General features: G+C 47.5%; 1 protein-coding gene across 3 annotated transcripts in view; it reads right to left on the reverse strand.

The window, feature by feature from the left end:
- The window catches only part of LOC144510550 (kinesin-like protein KIF19), a 187,372-nt gene that overhangs the window by 14,810 nt on the left and 149,097 nt on the right, over nt 1-23,465 (reverse strand). For all 3 annotated transcript variants that reach the window (XM_078240072.1, XM_078240071.1, XM_078240073.1), the window contains 4 exons: nt 21,539-21,660; nt 16,475-16,641; nt 13,449-13,554; nt 6,144-6,671 (listed from right to left, as the gene is read on the reverse strand). In XM_078240072.1, coding sequence (XP_078096198.1) covers nt 6,144-6,671; nt 13,449-13,554; nt 16,475-16,641; nt 21,539-21,660 — 923 coding nt within the window. The remainder of the gene's footprint in view (nt 1-6,143; nt 6,672-13,448; nt 13,555-16,474; nt 16,642-21,538; nt 21,661-23,465) is intronic.

A 23,465-nucleotide genomic window follows, 5' to 3' on the forward strand; every position in this document is an offset into this window, starting at 1 on the left:
ATTGTCAGAGAGTCGGCACAGACTCAATAAGCCAAATAGCCTCTTTCTGCAGTGCAGGGATTTGATGATCACAGGAGATAGTCTATTACACGCCTTGCGCCAAGTATTCAGTTCCACTGACTTGAATGGGACAAAATACCAGGTGTTGTTAATGTCTTGTCAAGTTATATTGTTGAGGTTTGTTAATTACATTGTTAAGGTTAAGAGAAACAGGTGAATGGTATTTTAGCACATATAAATAGGGGCTAGCTGGGACACTGGGTTGTGTGGGAGGAGAGCTGTGAGACTGGCCAGATCAATAAACTCTCTCAATAAGGAAGAACTCTCTGTCTTGGCTTCCCCTCCCACTTAGGTCCTAACAACCGGATGTAACATAGAATGGGGCAGCAAAGCACACACCCTTGTCCTGTTTCACTCCTGAGTCCGCCAGCAAACTAAATCATCAGTAAAGATCATCCAGAGCTTATCCATTACACGTTGGCATGTAGATCTTCTAAATCATATAATTCATTTGCTTCTATACAACATAGGTACAGTGTTTCAAAACCGGCAACATCAGAATGGTGTCAGTGCTGGACTTCGGATCTTGCCAGCTTTCGGGTCAGGTGGTTCAGGTCTACCAATTCGGGTGGGATCAGGTCAAGGGTCACTCGGACCACTTGGGGTGCGGGAAAAGACAAGTGTGCAAAACCGATAGCTAGTCGACACGCCATCGCGTCAATGAACCTTGCCCAATAAGCCAGGAAGTTATTTCACTCCCCTAATTATAATAAAAATTAATGTATCACACTTTACAGAAGAATCCAGGTTCCGAACACTGCAGGTTTCCGGATTTGACACACTGTACTTGCAGTCTGTGATCCGCAGATTCCAATGAAAGCAGGGGAATTCAGAATTTCACTGGGTTTAGGGAAAGGGTTTCTCAAGTTGACACCGATTATCATTAGAGTTGGCCCTGAATTCGGACCAACTGCTTACACTCTTGCCTTGTAACCAACAGATTACCGGTTTCAAGTCTCAACCATAGATACAGTACCCAAAGGAATGGTGGTGTGTTATCCTTCAAAAAAAAGGGGAGGCAGTGGCGCAGTGTTTTGTCACTGGACTAGTAATCCAGAGACCCAGGGCAAACTCTGGGGTCAAATCCTGCCACGGCAGGTGGTGAAATTTGAATTCAATAAAAATCTGGAATAAAAAATCTACTGATGAACATGAAACCAGTGTTGATTATCGTAAAAACACATCTGGTTCACTAATGTCCTTTAGGGAAGGAAATCTGCCGTCCTTACCTGGTCTGGCCTACATGTGACTTCAGAGCCACAGCAATGTGGTTGACTTGCAAATGCCCTCTGAAATTGGCCTAGCAAGCCACCCAGTTCATGGGCAATTAGGAATGGACAATGAATGCTGGCCCAGCCAGCGATGCCCACATCCCATGAATGAATAAAACTAAATGGAGGTGCCATCTATCTTTGTAGTTGGATGTTAAATTTCGCATGGTGGTGCGCTATCAATAAGGCGAAAGACTACCGATGTGCCAATACAAGTGTAGGCTTTTATTCACAACAGAATCAGGAGCAGATCCCAACAAATAACCAACCTGGACTGAACAAGGGGGATGAGACAGCCACCTTTATACTAGGTGCCGAGGGGAGGAACCAAACTGGAAGGGGATGTGTCCAGGTATGACAAGCACACACAACGGTGGTCCATATAGGACAAAGGCACAACTGAGGTCCGCCACACATGGTATTCAAGGAAGAGGAGTTACTCACACAAGCAGATACAAGATTAAAGCTGGAGAAAGGTTTAGACCATCAAGCCCAATCTGCCCCAAAATGATGCTGGCACTATTGCCACCGTCAAATTCAGCTACTTAGTCACACAATCACCTCATAGGAGAGGTGGGAAAACCACAGAAAAAAACTAAGGCTGGAGGGGGAAAATACTAAGAAGTTTCTTTCCTTGGCCGTTAAGACAAATTATCTGGGCTGCAGGCAACCGATCCTTACTATACACTTCAGTGCTGTAGCGGACAAAGATTTCCTGTGAAAAGGGTTATATCTTAACAGCTAACTCACTTCTTATCTATATGTTTTAAATGTACGCCCCTTAGTGCTACAGTCCCTATCCACCCCAACTGACAAAAATCAATTCTGGCAAAGTGTTGACAGCTGAGTCCTTTCAGCATTTTCTCTCCTTCTCTCACATCTCCAGCCTTTGAAGATTTTTGTTTGAACTGAATTTAATCAGTTCTTCATTTTGACAAACCCGATTAGCTTCCCTCTATAGACCTTCATTTCAACAACGAACATACCTCCAGTGCATTGTGCCTCCTTAAAATTATTAATTGAGAAAAAAATTATTTATTAGTCACAAGTAGGTTTACATTAACACTGCAATGAAGTTGCTGTGAAAATCCCCTAGCCACCACACTCCGGCACCTGTTCGGGTACACGGAGGGAGAATTTAGCATGGCCAATGCACCTAACCAGCACATCTTTCGGACTGTGGGAGGAAACCGGAGGAAATCCACGCAGACACGGGGAGAATGTGCAGACTCCCCACACAGACAGTGACCCAAGCTGGGAATCGAACCCGGGCCCCTGGTGCTGAGAGGCAGCAGTGCTAACCACTGTGCCACCGTGCCTCCCCCATATTACCAGTCTAAAGCTGGGATATCATTTTCATTATCCTCTTCTGCACTTTATGCTGCACTCTGCCATGCACGAGGATCAAAGCTGGACATATTCTTCTACTGCACCTGTTACAAAGCCTGGTTTAATGTCGAATTTGTAGCTTTATATTCCACTGTTGTAACAACATCTGAAACTCTATTTGCTTTCCCAATGGCCTGGTCATATTTCATGAATAGTTTATGACCCCAAGTTCCTGCTGTAGTTTGGCCTGGAATTTTCCTCGCATCAATTTTTAACACAAACATTTTCATAGAAGACATCTGCCAAACAGAGTCTATTCCCCTAAAATAGCTAAATTAGCCTATTTAATTGTTCCAAATCCCAAACTCCTGGGCATAGTTTTTCTCCCGTCTGTAAAACTGTGAATGCTTCCACTTTCTCATATTACTGATGGTCCACCGTCCCAGCATAGAGGCCTGGGAGCCACCACTTGTGACATGGCCCCAAGGGGTCCCACTCCCATTTATTAAGGTCCAGGATCTACAGAATTACAACCAATTCCCTATTTTCCATCACATATATCCAGCAATCCCATGAGGAAATCTTTCCTAATAGACATCCCCGAGCAGCACCTTCATCACAGAATCCCTACAGTGCAATAGGAGGTCAGTCAGCCCATCCAGTTTGCACCGACTCTCTCACAGAGCATCCCACCCAGGCCCTATCCCCATAACCCCATATTTTTATCCCGCTAATTCCCCTAACCTACACACCTTGGGACATTGAGGGATCATTTAGCACGGCCAATCCACCTAATCTGTACATCTTTGGAGTGTGTGAGGAAACCGGGGCACCCGGAGGAAACCCACGCAGAGAACGTGCAAACTCCGCACAGTGACCCAAGCTGGGAATCGAACCCAGGTCCCTGGAGCTGTGAAGCAGCAATGCTAACCACTGTGCCACCGAGCCACCTTATTGAAGGTTTTCTGGGGCACTGAAGTACACTGCCTCAATTTACAAACTTGATCAACTCAATCAAAGAAATCGATCAGGTCAGTGAGGTATGAAGACATACTGGGTGTAGTAATTCAGCCAAAGTCAGTTTCTCATCACCAGAAACCCTTTATTGGAAACCAAAACACCCGTGGCTTATAGCGAGCAAGTCAGTATCTTGGGGGCCTATAATAATGGTCTGGCAACAGTGTTTTAACCTTCTGCTGCTCACTTCCCATTGGGCAAGCCTCCACTCGCTCAATAAGGGAGCAGTGCCAGGGCCCAGGCTGGCATTGCCATGGTGGGTGGAGGGAGTGGGGCAGAGAGGCTAGCGGGCCCAGAGAATTCAGTCTGATTTCTGGCGTGGAGCTGACGGTGCCGGGAATCCGGCATTGGGAGACGCGCTCGGGGCCGGACGCCCAGTGTGGATCCCTCAATAAGGGAGCTCCTACTCCACAAAGACCATGAGGAGAATACCTCCAGTGCATTGTGCCTCCTTAACGATCCCCTCTGTCCTTTGTGGTTGTCGTAACACTGGGATTTTCTAATGAAACACCAGCATCTTTGTGTGATCATAAATCACATCCCTTCCATCACCTATCTGACTGTCTCTCCATGTAATGTCCTCATCGAGTGAGGGTTACTAATCATGGCTTATGCCATGATACCACTATGGGGTAAGGCAAGGAGGTATAGGCCTCAAAAACTACCTCAGCTGGTACAGGTATTGAACCCACACTGTTGGCATTATTCTGCAGCATCCTCCAGCAATCAAAGCTAACCAGCCTCTCTCTATCTGTCATACACCAGGCTACAAATCTATCAAGCCTTTAGTTATTAGGCTCTGATTTATTCTCCATAAATATTGGGACCACAAGTCTTCCCTCAAGTTTATTAAATATATAAGTCAATGATTTTTTTTACTTCAGTTCTCCTGGCAAACAATCCCTCCTCAACCACTACCATCCGAAAGAAAGCAATGGCTGATCCATTCACTCAATGCTGTTTCTGACACATCACTGGATTAGCCTCTGGCCTTTACCCACATCAAATAATTGCCTGGCTAAAATGTGATTTATCGTATGACATTGCTTGGATGTGCTTTGATAGAATGTTAAGTTATATTAAAGTGGATTGGCCATGCTAAATCGCCCCTTCGTGTCCCTGGATGTCTAGGTTAGGAGGATTAGCCAGGTAAATACATGGGGCTACGGGGATTGGGCCTGGGTAGGGTTGTTGCTGGGCAGCCCGTGGAGGCTCGATGGGTCAAATGACCTCCTTTTGCACTGTAGCGATTGTATGAAATGGAATATTGGGGGCAATTCTCCCATCCCACTGCGCTGATTTTTTAGTGCAGCGGGTCGGGAGATTTAGGCTCAATCTGCGGGATCCACGTTGGGTGTCCGGCAACGAGCGGGTCATCCAGCGCCGGATTTCTGGCGTTGGAAATTGGCGCAAAGCTGCATATTTACGATAATGAGAATCTCAATATAATTTAAATGTGATTAGAGGGCCTGGGACTGAAGTGTGCGGGCCTGCTAGCCTCTCTACCAAACCCCCCCCCCCCCCCCCCCCCCCGCCATGGGGCAGTGCAAAGAGGCAGGGCCTCCGGGGGGGGGCGATCTGTGGGGGATGGCGGGTCCCACTGCCACGCTGCACTTGGGCTGAGTGACAGAGGGAGGGAGGCCAGCAATGGGGCTGGTCATCAAGGTGGGGGGGCGGGGGCAGGCTGCTGGGCGGGGTGGGAGGGGGAGTTGGGGCTGAAGTGGGAGGGTCAGCACTGGGCGAGGTATTCGGGATTGCCAGTGTGAGGGGGAGCCACGATTGGGGGGGGGGGGGGGGGGGGGGAAGGAAATAGGGGGGGCGGGATCGGAGATCGGGGCTGGGGGAGGTTCGAGGCTGAGCGCGGGCATGCATGGGGGGCCAGCGATCAGGCTGTGGGGGTAGGGAGGGTGGAGGGCCAGTGATGCGATCGAGCTGGCCAGAGATCGGGAGGCCTGCAATGCAGGTCTCCGCGCTGACAGATCAGCACCTGCGCAGTGGCCCCCTCAGCGCCTGCGCAGTGGCCCCCTCAGCGCATGCGCAGTGGCCCCCTCAGCGCATGCGCAGTGGCCCCCTCAGCGCATGCGCAGTGGCTCCCTCAGCGCCTGCGCAGTGGCCCCCTCAGCGCATGCGCAGTGGCTCCCTCAGCGCCTGCGCAGTGGCCCCCTCAGCGCTATGCTGCCGGCCTCTCCAGCGGGAATAGGCCCACCCACTGATTTTCAATGTGATTTGCGCTGAGGCATTCTGCAGTGTTCAGAGTGTGGGAGATTCTTTTCGAAAATCCCACCAAAAAAACAGCGGGATTTACTCCAGTTTTTACGTGAATTTGACACTTCGAATTATTTTGGGAGAATCCCGGCCAATATATTTGCATTTTGATGAGGGATTTAAATCCCCCCATCGTCATCACACTCAGGACAATGACGCTGAAGCTTTAATTCACTATTTTGGATATCCAGCAGATCTTACCCCCTGAGAGTTTCCTTCGAATGATCTGGATTGTTTCTTCGTCACGATCCTTTCAGTGGAATCTTCCCTTTGTCCCGCCTTTTTCACACCTTTCATCTTGGCGCAAGACTCACGTGGGGAGGGGGGAGGGGGGCTGCCGAACTCTTGCTTCTTCCGGAAGGCAATCACTCCCATGTCAGCCGCCAGGTTATCCAGGTTCACCACAGACTTCACCTCGATGTTTAATGCGTTCTTCCTTGCGTCCGCCGGACCTGGACCCCCCTCGTTTTCCTCGACTGGACAGATGGACGGAATGCCCCTTCCCTTTTCTCCCGTGGGTGCCAATGCTGGGTCTGCCACGTTGGCTCGGTTCCGACGCTTTGCCGCGATGACGGAGATGCTCTTTATGCCCGTGGCAATCTCCTGCAGCTGGACTGGGCTCTGCTGACTGTTCACAGTGGAGAACTCTGATTTGCTGCTCCCTGCTTCGGATGGCGTGTTGGACTGTCGACTGCGACTCCGCTCCTTCAGGTTTATCAGGCTCTGTTTCTGTCAAGGACAAACAGACAAAACACAGAAGATAAAATCCACTCATGAGTGACATTTTTACTCAGGGTTGCTCAGTAAGCTGTGAAAGAGGCTCCTCAAACCTCGGGCGCTCTGCTGCTTACAGACAAGGAAGCTGATTAATATTGATACTTGAAGACTCACTGCCATCAATTATGCGAGCAACTTGTATTAGTGATAAGTCCAGATTAAGGTTGACAGTGCCGATTGCAAACAAAACCATAACTTATTGAACTAGGTTTGAGTCCAAGACTTATCTAAAGCTTATAAATAGCACCAGAGAGGCAGGATCAAGACAGAAAGACTGGTTTGGCTTCTGCTTTGCCCAAGACCGCAAAAAAACTACAAAAGGTCGCGAATGTAGCCCAATCCGTCACGCAAACCAGCCTCCCATCCATTGACTCTGTCTACACTTCCCGCTGCCTCAGAAAAGCAGCCAGCATAATTAAGGACCCCACGAACCCCGGACATTCTCTCTTCCACCTTGATATGCGCGTTAGGTTGATTGGCCAGGTTAAAAATTGCCCCTTAGAGTCCTGAGATGCGTAGGTTAGAGGGATTAGCAGGTAAATATGTGGGGGTAGGGCCTGGGTGGGATTGTGGTCGGTGCAGACTCGATGGGCCGAATGGCCTCCTTCTGCACTGTAGGGTTTCTATGATTCTTCCGTCGGGAAAAAGATACAAAAATCTGAGGTCACGTACTAACCAACTCAAGAACAGCTTCTTCCCTGCTGCCATCAGACTTTTGAATGAACCTAACTCGCACTAAGTTGATCTTTCTCTGCGCCCTAGCTATGACTGTAACACTCTGCACCCTCTCCTTTCCTTCTCTATGAGCAGTATGCTTTGTCTGTGTAGCGCGCAAGAAACAATACTTTTGACTGTATACTAATACATGTGACAATAATAAATCAAATCAAATCAAATAAATAATATGTTGCCTCATTGATCAAATAATAAAGATGCTTTCTGAATAAATGGCCATGAAGGTGAGCTTTGTGCTGCCAGTCTATCAGTCTATCAGTCAGAAATCTGAATCGAACTTTTAAAAAGAGACCTTTTTCTAAACATATGAGACTAAAGTGATTTGAACTCAGAGCCCAAGATGGCCGGCTCCAATTTGCGTTACTGTACGTTCCTCGTTCCAGGTCATCGGAGTGGGGTCAGTCTGTCTGCAAACCCATCAAAGACAATGCAGCGTTTCTCCCAGCCCGCTGCACTGCTCCAGACATCAACAAAGGCTGTTACACAGACTTCTCGCTGGGCGCCACGGCCTCCACGTGTCTCCGGGGCCAGAATCCTGGCTAATCAGTTCCGTGGACTGAAGTTTCCTGGCTTGCTAGCCTCTCCACCCCCGCCAGGAATGGTCCACTCCAGCGGGGTTTACAACAGATCCCTACCAACGGGGAACAGGTAGCCTGGCCCTGCTGGAGTGAAGGGAGGCCATGGAGGCCCGGGGTAAGGGGGAACCTCCTGGGCATTGCCAGCATGGCAGTGCCAGCCTGGCCCCCTGGCACTGCATTGGGTAATGCCGAGGGGGCGGAACCAAAGGGGGCAGGGCCTTTTGGAGGGCAGAGCTTTATGGGGGGAGATCGGTGGGGTTGGGGGGAAGAGTCCCGCTACCACTCTGCAGTGGGGTTTGTAGCAGAGGGAGGGAAGGGGCTGGCCATCAGGGTGGCGGGGGGGGGGGGGGTTGCCTGGGGAATCGGGGCTGCCCTTGAAGGGTGGGGGAGGTTGGAGTGGTGGGGAAGATCAGGACTGCCGGGGGAGGGGGGAGTCAGAGGGGCAGTGGAGCAGGGTCACGGGGCTGGCCAGTGATCAGGAGGTTGGTAGTGCGGGGCTACCATGCATGCGCTGATCTCGGCACTGACAGATCGGTGCATGTGCAGTAGCCCGCTCAGCGCTATGCTGCCGGCCTCTCCAGTGGGAATAGGCCCCACCCACTGGTTTTCAATGTGAAAATCCTGCTAAAAAGCCAACGGGAGTTACTCCCATTTTTATGCGAATTCGACACTTTTTTGGGAGAATACCAGACAATTCCTTTGGTGGAGTGTGAAGGACTCACATCTCCTGTCTAATTAGCAAGGCATCTAGAGCAATCACCCGAGATAGTCAACTGTTGGAGTTGGATCTTAGACGTATCACTTGGACAACAGGATCGTGGCTAAGCTAGCTCCCTTGGCATGAGCTAATCGAGTCACCTTTGGAACACATGGACAATGTCTTTTTTTAAATTCCCTTGGCAGTTGGAGAAGGAAGGTCACATGACGATTTGCCCTGGTGCATGTTAGAAGTACATCTCTTCGCAGCAGAACTGAGGACAAGCAGCTTAGGGGGAAATCCTAGGTGGGGGTTCCCCCTGCCTCTTTTTTTTCTCCAACCCACCTGCTTTGAAAATACTAACGCCATAAAAATCAAGCAAAGTTAGGTGTGGCCAGAGTTCCCACTACTCCGGAGGTGTGTCCAGATGCAGTGCAAGGAGCAATGTTGGGCTGGGCTTTTCCTGTGTAGCAGAACCTCTCTGCTTCTGATAAAACTTTTCCCGCGTTATGCCTGGAAACCTCTAATCTGGATTGCAGGTGGGATTCAGCACTGGGTCTGTCTGGTTCTGAAGCAGCGATTCACTGCATTCCATGTGTGATTTGAAAAGAGAGAAAGATCATTCTTTCCTCTGACAGTCACAAGGTCACATCAGCTTCCTAACTGTGATCTTCCCAGGACACCCTGCCGCAGATCGAGATTTCTTAAAAGAAGCCAATTCAACACGACCGACTCCCAAAGAACAGCGTCTCAGCCATCTACATCTTCAAATTAGAAGCACTGTGACGACTGAATTTAGCCTGAAGCCAGCCCAGTCACAAACTCTATATTCTTTTACCTTTTTCCATTGAATTCTAATTTAGCCAACCTGTCCTTCCCCACTCTGGGGCGGCATGGTGGCACAGTGGTTAGCACTGCTGCTTCACAGCGCCAGGAACCCGGGTTCGATTCCTGGCTTGTGTGGAGTTTGCACATTCTCCCCGTGTCTGCGTGGGTTTCCTCTGGTTTCCTCCCACATTCTGAAAGATGTGCTGGTTAGGTGCATTGACCCGAATAGGCGCCGGAGTGTGGCGACTACGGGAATTTTACAGTAACTTTATTGCAATGTTAATGTAAGTCTTACTTGTGACTAATAAATAAACTTTACTGTTAATCTGTATTTGTGTGTGCCTGAACTTCAAGTGCGTGTGTCTATGTGTGTAGGAGCATATGAGTGTGCATACGGTTGCACAGTGGTTAGCACTGCTGCCTCTCAGCGCCAGGGACCCAGGTTCGATTCCCAGCTTGCGTCACTGTCTGTGTGGAGTTTGCACGTTCTCCCCGTGTCGGCGTGGGTTTCCTCTGGGTGCCCCGGTTTCCTCCCACAGTCCAAAGATGTGCAGGTTAGGTGGATTGGCCAAGGTAAATTGCCCCTTAGTATCAGGGGGATTAGCTAGAGTAAATGCATGGGGCTATGGGGATAGGGCCTAGGTGGGATTGTGGTCGGTGCAGACTCGATGGGCCAAATGGCCTCCTTCTGTATTGTAGGATTCTATGATATGTAAGTATGATTTTGAGGATGTGAATGTGTGTGTGAGTATGAGCACACGTGAGTGCATGTATGTGTGTGTGTTTCATTTTATTGTATTTATTTATTAATGTCACAAGTAGACTTACATTAACACCGCAATGAAGCTACTGTGAAAATCCCCTAGTCACCACACTCCGGCGCCTGTTCGGGTACACTGAGGGAGAATTTAGCATGGCCAATGCACTTAACCACCAAGTCTTTTGGACTGTGGGAGGAAACCGGAGCACCCGAAGGAAATCCATACAGACACGGGAGAACATGCAGACTTCACACAGACAGTGACCCAAGCCGGGAATTGAACCCGGGTCCCTGGCACTGTGGGGCACCAGTGCTAACCACTGTGCCGCACATTTCACACACGACCCATGCAAGTGTCGTACTGAGGGAGTGCTGCACTGCTTGAGGTGAGACCTTAATCTGAGATCCCATCTGCCTGGTCAGGTGGATGTCAAAGATCCCACTGCACTGTCTAGAAAACGGACTGGTGTCCTGGCCATATTTACCCTTCAATCAACGACACTGAGCCAAATCTTCTGTGGAGTGGCAGTCATTTTGGATTGCTATCTCCACTCCTCCTTTCTTGCCTTAGATTGGAGCTCCACATTTCTCGGCCAGACCATCATGTGGGGCCTGCTGAGAAAGGTGGAGTGGAGCCTCTCCTGGAGGCCTTCAGTGCAGTGCAGGATCACCTGAGTGAAGCCATGCCCCCAATTTAGGAGACTAGCTGCTGGAACCTGGTAGGTTTAAATGTGATGTGGAGATGCCGGCATTGGACTGGGGTGAACACAGTAAGACGTCTCACAGCACCAGGTTAAAGTCCAACAGGTTTATTTGGTAGCAAATACCATAAGCTTTCGGAGCGCTGCTCCTTCGTCAGATGGAGTGGAAATGTGCTCTCAAACAGTGCAAACAGACAAAATCAAGTTACAGAATGCGAATCCTACAGCCAGCCAGGTCTTAAAGATACAGACAATGTAGGTGGAGGGAACATTAAACACAGGTTAAAGAGATGTGTATTGTCTCCAGACAGAACAGCTAGTGAGATTCTGCAAGTCCAGGAGGCAAGCTGTGGGGTTTACTGATAATGTGACATAAATCCAACATCCCGGTTTAGGCCGTCCTCATGTGTGCGGAACTTGGCTCTCAGTTTCTGCTCAGTGACTCTGCGCTGTCGTGTGTCGTGAAGGCCGCCTTGGAGAACGCTTACCTGAAGATCCAAGGCTGAATGCCCGTGACTGCTGAAGTGCTCCCCCACAGGAAGAGAACAGTCTTGCCTGGTGATTGTCGAGCGGTGTTCATTCATCCGTTGTCGTAGCGTCTGCATAAGCCTAATTGGTTTAAATGTCCCAGTAACTTTGACAGGATAGGAGAGAAGGGTGTCACGGTGGCACAGTGGTTAGCACAGCTGCCTCACACCAACAGGGACCCGGGTTTGACTCCTGGCTTAGGCCACTGTCTGTGTGGATTCTGCACTTTCTCCCCGTGACTGCGTGGGTTTCCTCCGGGTGCTCCGGTTTCCTCCCACACTCCCAAGATGTGCAGGTTAGATGCATTGGCCATGCTAAATTGCCCCTTAATGTCAGGGGGAATTAGCAGGGTAAATGCATGGGGTTATGGGGATAGAGCCTGGGTGGGATTGTGGTCGGTGTAGACATGATGGGCTGAATGGCCTCTTTCTGCACTGTAGGATTCCATGATTCTGTGAAGGTAAGGTGAGGGAGTAGGATGGGTTGTGGGGAGGTTTGGTGGTCGGGAGAGAGGCAGGTAGTTAGAGTCACAGGGCTTTACTGCTCAGAAAGAGGTCCTTCAACCCATCATGTCTGACAGGGCATTGGTGAGGCCGCAGCTGGAATACTGTGTGCAGTATTGGTCCCCTTATTTGCAGAAGGATATATTGGCCTTGGAGGGAGTGCAGAGAAGGTTCACCAGGTTGACACCAGAGATGAGGGGTGTTGATTATGAGGAGAGACTGAGCAGATTGGGATTGTATTCATTGGAATTTAGAAGGCTGAGGGGGGATCTTATAGAAACCTATAAGACAATGAAGGGGCTGGATAGGGTAGAGATGGAGAGATTCTTTCCACTTAGAAAGGAAACTAAAACTAGGGGGAACAGCTTCAAAATAAAGGGGGGTCGGTTTAGGACAGAGTTGAGGAGGAACTTCTTCTCTCAGAGGGTGGTGAATCTCTGGAATTTTCTGCCCACTGAAGTGGTGGAGGCTACCTCGTTGAATATGTTTAAATCACGGATAGATGGATTCCTGATCGGTAGGGGAATTAGGGGTTATAGGGATCAGGCGGGTAAGTGGAACTGATCCACTTCAGATCAGCCATGATCTTATTGAATGGCGGGGCAGGCTCGAGGGGCTAGATGGCCTACTCCTGCTCCTATTTCTTATGTTCTTATGTTCTTATGTCTGTGCTGCCCATCAAATACCTAACTAGTCCTATCCCATTTTTCCAGCACTTGGTCCGTAGTGTTGTATGTTGTAGAATCCCTACAGTACAAAAGGAGGCCATTCAGCCCATCAAATCTGCACCGACCACAATCCCACCCAGGCCCTATCCCCACAACCCCACACATTTACCCCGCTAATTGCCCTCACATTAGGGTCAATTTAGCATGGCCAATGCACCTAACCAGCATGAGCCTTGGACTGTGGGAGGAAGCCGGAGCACCCGGAGGAAACCCACGCAGACACGGGGAGAATGTGCAAACTCCGCACAGACAGTGACCCAAGCCGAGAATTGAACCCGGGTCCTTCGGCCCATCATGGCCAGCACAGACATGATGGGCCGAAGGACCACTGTGCCACCATGCCGCCTGCATGTTTCCTACATTGCAACAGTGACTGCTCATTAAGAGTATTTATTAGTTATAAAACACTTTGAGATATCCTGTCATGGTGGAAAGTCATGATGTTAACCTGGTGTTGTTAAAACTCTTACTATGGTGGAAAGTACCAGATTAATGGAATCCTTCTCCCTCTCTTTGCACCCAGCACACTGTTCCCCCAGTTAACTCGGTTTCTCTCTCCACAGACGCTGCCTGAGCAGCTTAGTCTTTCCAGCATTATCTGTTTTTATTTCAGATTTCTAAAATCGACAGTATTTTGCTATTTTCTTGATGATGGATGGTCTCCTACTAACCTGTAGTAAGAGTGGTCCAGTAAGCCGGATTGGGGGCGGTGTTAGAGTTGGCAATGTTTTCATGTACCGGGACTGCACAGTGGCTTTGAACACCTTATTGGTATCACTGTATGAAAAAAACATACCTCTAACATGTTACCGTTTTCACCATAGAACTGGAAACGTATACACCCTCACAGTATAAACTAGATGCGTTCGTCTTTTTTATAATTCAATTCAATTAAACTTCTTTTATCCAGCCGTGGCTTCACTCATAGAATCCCTACAGTGCAGAAGGGACCATTTGGCCTATCGCATCTGCACCAACTATTTTTATTTACCATGGCCAATGCAAACTCCACACAGTCACCCAAGGCTGGAATTGAACCCGGGTCCCTGATGCTGTGAGGCAGCAATGCTAACCGCTATCCCACCGTGCTACCCACTCATGCTCTATTTCATTTACATAAATAAAGGGGAAAGATATGGTCGAGCTCCTCACAGCAGAATCTCTCCTGTTCACACAGTGAGGAAGATAATGCAGCGAAGGGAGGAAGTATGGTTACAGACACTTAAATCTCCAAGGACTTTTTTTATAGAGGTTTATAAAATAATGAGGGACATAGATAAGCTAGATAGTCAACATCTTTTCCCAAAGGTACGGAAGTCTAAAACTAGAGGGTATGGGTTTTACGGTGAGAGGGGAGAGATACAAAAGTGTCCAGAGGGACAATTTTTTCACACAGAGGGTGGTGAGTGTCTGGAACAAGCTGCCAGAGGTAGTAGTAGAGGCGGGTACAATTTTGTCTTTTAAAAAGTATTTAGACAGTTACATGGGTAAGATGGGTATAGAGGGATAGGGGCCAAATGTGGGCATTTGGGACTCACTTAATGGTAAAAACTGGGCAGCATGGACAAGTTGGGCCAAAGGGCCTGTTTCCGTGCTGTAAATCTCTATGGCTCTATGACTCTGACAATATTGTAGAAGGTTCCAGAAATTCCAGCCCACCAATATGAAGAATGCCTTGTTGACCTGTATGCGGGGCGGGGGTGGGGGTGGGGGTGGGGAAGGTGTGGTGGAGTGGACCTGCAAGTTACAAGGTGTCCTGCAGTCTCCTTTTGCTGCCAGCTAATATTCAGTAGTCTAGATATCACCAGAACCCCCACCGGGATGGAATCTGGTGCCTCTGCCACACTGTAACATCAGTGACAAGACTGAATGTCCATTAGGGACATTACTGTAAAGTGATTGCAGCAGCAGTTTGTGTGGTATCCTTATCCTGGGAGAATAGAATATCGCTCCAGGATCGGGCCTGGAGTCGCCAGGGATTGAAGATCAATCTCCAGGACACTGCTGTGGGCAACCCTGGAGAAAAATCATCGGGACGTTAAAAATTATTGGGGTTTTTTGTCATGTTTTTTGAACATTTCTCTTTCCCCGATATAAAAATATTGAAAATGGGCAGAAAAAACAGTTGACTGATAGTCAAACATCATCCAATTGGATAATGCAGGTCCAGCAGGTTATAAAGAAAGTGAATGGAATGTTGGTATTTATAGCTAAAGGAATAGAATATAAAGGTAAGGAAGTATTGTTGCAACTATACAAGGCATTGGTGAGACTGCACCTGGAGTATAGTGCACAGTTTTGGACTCCTTATTTCACTAAAGATGTGGTGGCATTGGAGGCAGTTCAGAGGAGGATCACTAGATTGATTCCAGAGATGAGGGGTTTGTCGTATGAAGAGAGATTGAACAGTTTAGGCCGATACTCTCTGGAATTTAGAAGAATGAGGGGAGATCAAATTGAGGTATACATGATGATAAAAGGTATGGATAAAGTAGACGTGGAGTGGATGCTTCCTCTTGTGGGACATTCTAGGACGAGAGGTCACAGTCTTAGGATAAGGGGAAGCAAATTTAAAACAGAGTTAAGGAGAACCCACTTCTCCCAAAGGGCACGGTAGTAGAGTGGTTAGCACTGCTGCCTCACAGTGCCCAGAGTCCCAGGTTCAATTCCCAGCTTGGGTCATTGCTAGTGCAGAGTCCGCACATTCTCCCCGGGTTTCTTCTGGGTGCTCCGGTTTTCTCCCACAGTCCAAAAGACGTGCTGGTTAGGTGCATTGGCCACGCTAAATTCTCCCAGTGTACCCGAACAGGCGCCCGAGTGTGGCGACTAGGGGATTTTCACAGTAACTTCATTGCAGTATTAATGTAAGCCTACTTGTGACTAACAAATTAACTTTAAGGTTGTGAATCTATGGAATTCGCTACCCTGTAGATGCTGGGACAGTGAGTAAATTTAAGGAATTAGACAGATTTTTAATTGGTAATGGGTTGAGGGGTTACGGGGAGAAGGCAGGAAAATAGGGATGAGGAGCATATCAGCCATGATCGAATGGCGGTGCAGACTCGCTGGGCCGAATGACCTAATTCTTCTGCTATATCTTATGAACTTATAATGTGTCCTTTTGCTTCCCAATTGGTGTCGGAAGGCACCGCATCACAGGGATGGAGGTGTTGACTGACCAATGGTTGGAGAGTGAGGGCGAGTCATATGGTGAAACCTCCAAGAACACATTTAGCCATAGTTGGCAACCCTAAACAGGGGCAATTGGTTTTGCTCTTGTGCTCACTCATTTGGAAATAAATGATGCAGTAGATGATTGGGTGTGATTTGGGCTGCACCATCTGCAAGCTGGGGGATGAACACTTAAATTATTCAGTAAGAAATATAAACAGAATGATGGCTTGTGATTTTAAACTCTGAGCAATGTTGGCGTCAATGGGTTTGACAATAATATACACCAGAATGAAAGTGCGCCCAGCATCCAAAGAGGAAAAATAAACAATCTGGATGAGGTGAAGGGTCCAGTGTTGATCAGTTATTTTTTCAAAGATCACAATCAAGTTTCCATTCAAATAAACACAACAGAGACATTATTTTTCCCCTCCCCGCTGTATGCTGCCTCGCTGTCTGGTTTATATTTCTGTTGGTTTGAATAGAGAACATGACAATTATCTTGGAAAGCTTCCTGCAACGTTACCTGTCATGTTCAGAGAGTATTGGCGGCAGTGAGTCCTTGGCCCGAGCATGAAGCAATTTTCTGTTCTCATGAACTGTCCTTGGCCTTATATCGTCTTTGGTTCCTTCCAGCGCCAGCACATAGTCTTCGAGGTTCAGCTGACGGGCAACATTCAGAAGAGTGCGATCCTGTGGGATGAACAGTGAGGAAGTGTCGGCTGTAACTGGAAAGTATGTGTCTGCAATTTTGTAAAACTCCACGTCATTCAGAGCAGGAAGAATATGATGAGGTCAAGCAGAACACAATTAGAGCCATACTCTGGGCTGAGTGGAGTGTGAGGGAGGGGGCTTACAGATTCAGGCCTATCCTGGTTACAGTAGCATTAGCAACTCTGTAAACAAAGCATTTTGCGGTAACTGCCACTAGCCATATGTTTGTTTTATTCTTACGTGGGATATGGGCATCGCTGGCTGACCAGCATTTATTGCCCTCTCTAATAGTCTAGGCCATTTGTAACTTAAAGTTTATTTATTATTGTCACAAGTAGGCTTACATTAACACTGCAATTAAGTTTCTGTGAATTTATGCGACACGGTGGCACAGTATTTAGCACTGCTGCCTCACGGCGCCAGGGATCCAGGTTCAATTCCAGCCTTGGGTGACTGTCTGTACGGAGTTTGCACTTTCTTTCCGTGTCTGCGTGGGTTTCCTCCGGGTGCTCCGGTTTCCTCCCACATTCCAAAGATGTGCGGGTTGGGTTGATCGGCCATGCTAAATTGACCCTAGTGTCAGGGGGATTAGCAGGGTAAATACATGGTGTTACAGGAATAGGGCCTGGATGGGATTGTGGTCGGTGCAGACTCGGTGGGCTAAATGGCCTCCTTCTGTACTGTAGGGATTCTATGATTCTTTGAAAATCCATTCGTCGCCACACTCCGGTGCCTGTTCGGGTACACTGAGGGAGAATTTAGCATGGCCAATGCACCTAACCAGCACGTCTTTCAGACTGTGGGAGGAAACCGGAGCACCCAGAGGAAACCCACACAGACACAGGAAGAATGTGCAGACTCCGTACAGACAGTCTCCAAGCTGGGAATTGAATCTGGCTCCCTGGCGCTGTGAGGCAGCAGTGCTCATCACTAACCACCATTTCAGAGGGCAGTTGAGAGTCAACCACATTGCTGTGGCTCTGGAGTCACATGTAGGCCAGACTGGGTAAGGACGGCAGATTTCCTTCCCTAAAGGACAGTAGTGAACCAGATGGGTTTTTCCAACAATCGACAATGGTTTCATGGTCATCAGTAGATTCTTAATTCCAGATTTTTTTTTTTTGAATTCAAATTCCACCAGCTGCCGTGGCGGGATTCGAACTCGGGTCCCCAGAATATTAGCTGAGTTTCTGGATTAATAGCCTAGGGATAATACCACTAGGCCATCGTTTCCGCAATATGAATATTTACGTATTCAACAGAGAGACCCGGAGGCCATAATGAAGCAGTTTTTGAGATCGGGACAAGATCGGCAAGCTTTACACATGCGCTTCTCCCGTCTGTTTGAAAACAGAGGAGACAGAGCTTGGTTTTGAGGTTCAGTTCCACACCGAAAGGCATGGGTGAAGGTCAGATAGGCTTAAAAACATAGGAATTGCAACAGAGAAGATTCAAAATATAGACTTGCATTTCTTTTATTAATACTTGGGATGTGGGCATTGTTGACTGGCCAGCACTTATTGCCCATCCCTAATTGCCCTTGAACTGAATGGCTTGCTAGGCCATCTCAGAGAGCAGTTGAGAGTCAACCACATTGCTGTGGTTCTGGAGTCACATGTAGGCCAGACCATGTCCTGAGCGGCGTTTGTTTCCCCAGTAAGGTGAACGTCAACAGCCTCGGTCAGAATCCCTCAGCACCATTGGTGGTACAACAACAACTTGCATTATTGTAGCAGCCTTAATGTGGGAAAATTCCCAAGGTGCTTCACGGCCCTGCATAGCGACAGAAATCCACACTCAGCGGAAGAAAGAGATATTAGGAGGGTGACTGAAAGTTTGGTCAAAAAGCTAGATTTTCAGGAGGTGACGAGAGGAAGGAAGGAACTTCCACAGGCTGAGGCCTACACAGCTGAAGACACGGCTGCGAAAGGTGGAGTGAAGGGATTTGCGATGAACAAAGAGTTCTTGGATTGCCATAGGCCTGGAGGAAGTGCCAGAGTTAGGGAGGGTCATGAAGGAATTTTAACACAGGGTGACAGGTTTGAGGGACTGGGGGCCTGAGAGAATGTAGGCCAGTGAGGGGGCAAATTGTAAGTGGAACATGGTGCTGAATTGGATACAGGCAGCAAATAAACTAAAATTAAAATAAATTAAATAAATTAAAATTCACTTAATGGTTAAGCTGGGATTTGAACTCATGTTTCCAGTGTATTATTCCTATGGGCCTGGGTGGGATTGTGGTCAGTGCAGACTCGATGGGCCGAGTGGCCTCTTTCTGTACTGTAGGGATTCTATGATTCTATGATTATTCAATGCCTCAGAATTACTAGTTTAGTAACTTTGCTAATATGCTACCACTTCCGTAAGATAGATTCGAGAAGTTGAGGCTGTTCTCCTCAGGGAAGGAAAGGTGATGATGAGGTTTGATAAAGGAGGTGTCCTAAATCATGAGGGGTTTGGACAGAACTGACAGAGAGAAAGTGTTTCCACTAGTGGAAGGATCGCGAATCAAAGGAGTGCACTGTCTGTCAGTGTGGTGGAGGCAGATTCAACTTGTTGCTTCAGAAAGAGAATTAGATAATTATCCAAAATATTGCAGAGGCTCGAGGAAAAGGCAGGGGAATGGGACTGCCTGAGTTATTCTAGCAGAGAATTGGCACAGATACAATGGGCTGAATGGCCTCCTTCTGTGCTATAACTACTCTTTGATTCTATGATTAAACGGAATAACCAGTCTGCATCTGGTGGCATCATCCTACACCTGTCTCACCCTACAGCTCAGGACACTGCCTCACCTCCCTGCAGTCCCCTTCTGTTCAACCATCTTGCAAGGATCCTTGCTGTTTGACTACCTTTTCTTGTGCCTGTGTTCTGTTACAAAAATCTCTCACTCTGGGTCAAAATGTTGACCCGGCGTATCCTTGCCTCACAGTCTGCCAAAAATCCGAGCTTTCCAAAACAATGGTGTCTTTCCGAAAGCTCAGACAAGCCAATAAGCCACTTATTGTTCAAACTCTGGGAAAAATAACTTCCACTTCTGGCATATTAATGACCATTCACCCTTTCGTGCTTTTTAAAAAACTTGTGAGAATATGTATCGTTATGATAAGCCCGGCATTGCGAGTTGGTCCTTCTGAATCCTTTCTGGACTTAAATGGTCAAAATAATCCTGCACTGTGGATGATTCCAATTCCATTTCTGTTTTGGGCCTCTGTTTCTGTCAATCATTGTGTGTATAATTAATGGAACTTTTCAATCTAGCTAAGCAAAGCATTCTTTCCTGTTTTGTTATATGACAGAAATCACCATTTGTATTTGCGATAAAACTTAAGCTAAGGAGTTAAGCAGGTTCTGCAGCAGAGTCAAATAAATGGTTTGGGGTGAGTGAAGAGGGAAGGGAGATCACTTCTTATATTAAACACTGGAACATCGTTTATCCTCTGTGAGGATTCCCTTTGTCCAGCATCACTGGTGAAATGATAAACATGCTCAAGGAACGCCAGGAAGGAATCATAGAATTTCTACAACACGGAAGGAGGCTATTTGGCCCATCAAGTCTGCACCGACCACAATCCCTCCCAGGCCCTATCCCCGTAACCCCTCATATTTACTCTGCTAATCCCCCTGTCAACCACATTGCTATGGCTCCGGAGTCACATGTAGGCCAGACCAGGTAAGGGCGGCAGATTTCCTTCTCTAAAGGATATTAGTGAACCAGGTGGGTTTTTCCGACAATCGACAATGGTTTCATGGTCATCAGTAGATTCTTAATTCCCGATATTTTTATTTAATTCAAATTCCACCAGCCACAGTGGGAGGATTCGAATCCGGGTCCCCAGAACATTAGCTAAGTTTCTGGATTAATAGTCGAGTGATAATACCACTTGGTCTCCCCAATATGAATATTTCATGGCGATCAGTCAATTCAGAATATTCAGGTTTTTTTTATTGAATTTAAATTCCACCGTCAGCCATGGTGGGATTTGAACCCTGATCACCAGAACATTACCTAAGGTTCTGGATTGATAGTCTAGCACTAATACCACGAGGCCATCGTCTTCCCGAGATGGTGTTGACAATCTATCCAATACACTGTTGGTTGCTCAATCTGTGTATAATCATAAACATACTATGTCCTGGTACAATTAGTGTGCCCCTAATTGATTGTAGAATCCTGGTAAACATAAAAAACTTAGTAGCATTGTTTTTAAAATGTTTATTGAATCATTAAAGCCCTAAATAGCCAGAGAGAGAATCTTATGTTTTGAATACAGGAGTTGGGACGTCTTGTTGAAGTAAAGCCAGACTTGGAATACTACGTACAGTTCTAGTCACCTTATTATAGAACGGATATTACTAAACTAGAAAGAGCACAGAAAAGATTTACTAGGATGCTACCAGGACTTGATGATTTGAGTTATAAGGAGAGGCTGGATAAACTGGGACTTTTTTCTCTGGAGCATAGGAAGCTTAGGAGTGATCTAATAAAGGCCTATAAAATTATGAGGGGCATAGATCAGCTAGATAGTCAATATCTTTTCCCAAAGGTAGGGGAGTCTAAAACTGGAGGGCATAGGTTTAAGGTGAGAGGGGAGAGATACAAAAGTATCCAGAGGGGCAACGTTTTCACACAGAGGGTGATGAGTGTCTGGAACAAGCTGCCAGAGGTAGTAGTAGAGGTGGGTACAATTTTGTCTTTTAAAAAGCATTTAGACAGTTACATGGGTAAGATGGGTATAGAGGGATATGGGCCAAATGCGGACAATTGGGACTAGCTTAGTGGTTAAAAAAAAGCACGGCATGAACAAGTTGGGCTGAAGGGCCTGTTTCCATGCTGTAAACCTCTATGACTCTAACAGAACGGTGGTTATATTACCCTCAGTGTATTGGAGGTGATGGTATGAAGGGTGATCAGGCTGTCCAGGGTCCCCTCCTCCATCTCTTGCCAATACATGGCGTAGAGACTCTGCAGCTGCTGTGGAATCTGGATGTTGTGATCTGTGGGAAAAACCATAGCGTCAGCAGCTACGTACGGACCACAAGTGCGCACATACTACACAAACCTCTTGACAAAACTCATTCGGATGAATTTCACTGCAGGAATCTCAGCAAGTTACACCTGAAAGTCAGTCACAATTTTATCAAACAAGGCAAACTCTGCCAAAAAAATTTGAGAGATTAAATTTAGAGTCCACACACGCGCGTTTTACATCATCAGTACACAAATAGCAAATCCTTCTCCCGTTGTTAATCAATAAACAGGCCACAGAACACAGTGAACCAGCCAGCAAGGATGTCTGTCAAACATCTCCTCTTATCTTCCAGATTCCAGTTATTTCTTTCTGCTCTAATCTGTTCAGCCGCAGATTGGTGTCCATCATCTGTGACCATAATTTCCAATTATGCATCAAGTTGTTCTTCATGGAGAGCAGGTCTGATGGAGGTTTTCGCTTATGTGGGCGGTTCTGGGTGGAGTGGACGGCTGTTCCCATTGGCGGGTGTGTCTGGCAGGGAATTAATTTGGGGGGAGTGGGGAGGGAGCCAGCACCGACGTAAGACTATTTTTACACAGGGAGTTGTTAGGATTTGGAATGCGCTGCCTCAGGGTGATGGAGGCAAGTTCAATCAAGGCATTCAAGAGGGGATTGGATCATTATCTGGAGCAGACATATTTGCAGGGGCCCCAGGGAAAGGCTGGAAAGTGCAACTAAGTGGGTTGCTCTTACAGGGAACTGACATGGACATGATGGGCCGAATGGCCCCCTTTTGTGATATAACCATTCTATGATTTTATGGTTAAACCAACATAGAAACAGGAGGAGGCCATTCAGCCCCTTGAGCCTGTTGCATCATTCAACTAGATCATGGCTGATCTGCATCTCAACTCCATTTACCCACCTTTGATTCATTCCTTTGATACCCTTATAAACTAAGGTATCTGTAGCTGCAGATTAAGGTGTCTGTTTTCGCTGGGTACCAGCTATATACCATAGGTCGGGTTCAAGTCCTATATCAGAAACTGAAGTACAAAATTGAGGCTGGTGTTTGGGGTGCTGTCCTTCGATAGCACCTCGCAATTACCCTCGCAATCAATGCAAAAGATCCCATGACATTGAACAGCAGGGGGAATGCTCCCGCGCTCCTTGCCAATACTCCTGGTGGCACAGTGGTTAGCCACTGCTGCCTCACAGCACCAGGGACCCAGGTTCAATTTCCAGCTTGGGTCACTGTCTGTGCGGAGTCTGTACGTTCTCCCCGTGTCTGCGTGGGTTTCCTCCGGGTGCTCTGGTTTCCTCCCACAGTCTGAAAGACGTGCTGGTTAGGTGCATTGGCCATGCTAAATTCTCCCTCAGTGTACCCAAACAGGTGCCAGAATGTGGCAACTAGGGGATTTTTACAATAACTTCATTGCAGTGTTATTGTAAACCTATTTGTGACACTAATAAACAAAATAAACTTTAAAATATTTATCATTCACCCAACAGCTAAACCAGACCATCTGATTGCTGTGTGCAAAATGGCAGCTGCCAATTTCCCACATCAGTGACTATATTTCATAAAATAGCTGATTGGCTGTAAAGCCATTGGAACATCCTGAGGTTGTGAAAGGTGCGATATAAGGGGTGGCACTGCTGCCTCACAGCGCCAGGGACCCGGGTTCAATTCCGGCCTCGGGTCACTGTGTGTGTGGAGTTTCTCCCCGTGTCTGCGTGGGTTTCCTCCGGGTGCTCCGGTTTTCTCCCACAGTCCAAAGATGTGCGGGTTAGGTTGATTGGCCATGCTAAAATTTCCCCTTCGTGTCA

This window comes from Mustelus asterias, chromosome 23 (assembly GCF_964213995.1).
Source record: "Mustelus asterias chromosome 23, sMusAst1.hap1.1, whole genome shotgun sequence".
Classification (NCBI taxonomy): domain Eukaryota; kingdom Metazoa; phylum Chordata; class Chondrichthyes; order Carcharhiniformes; family Triakidae; genus Mustelus; species Mustelus asterias.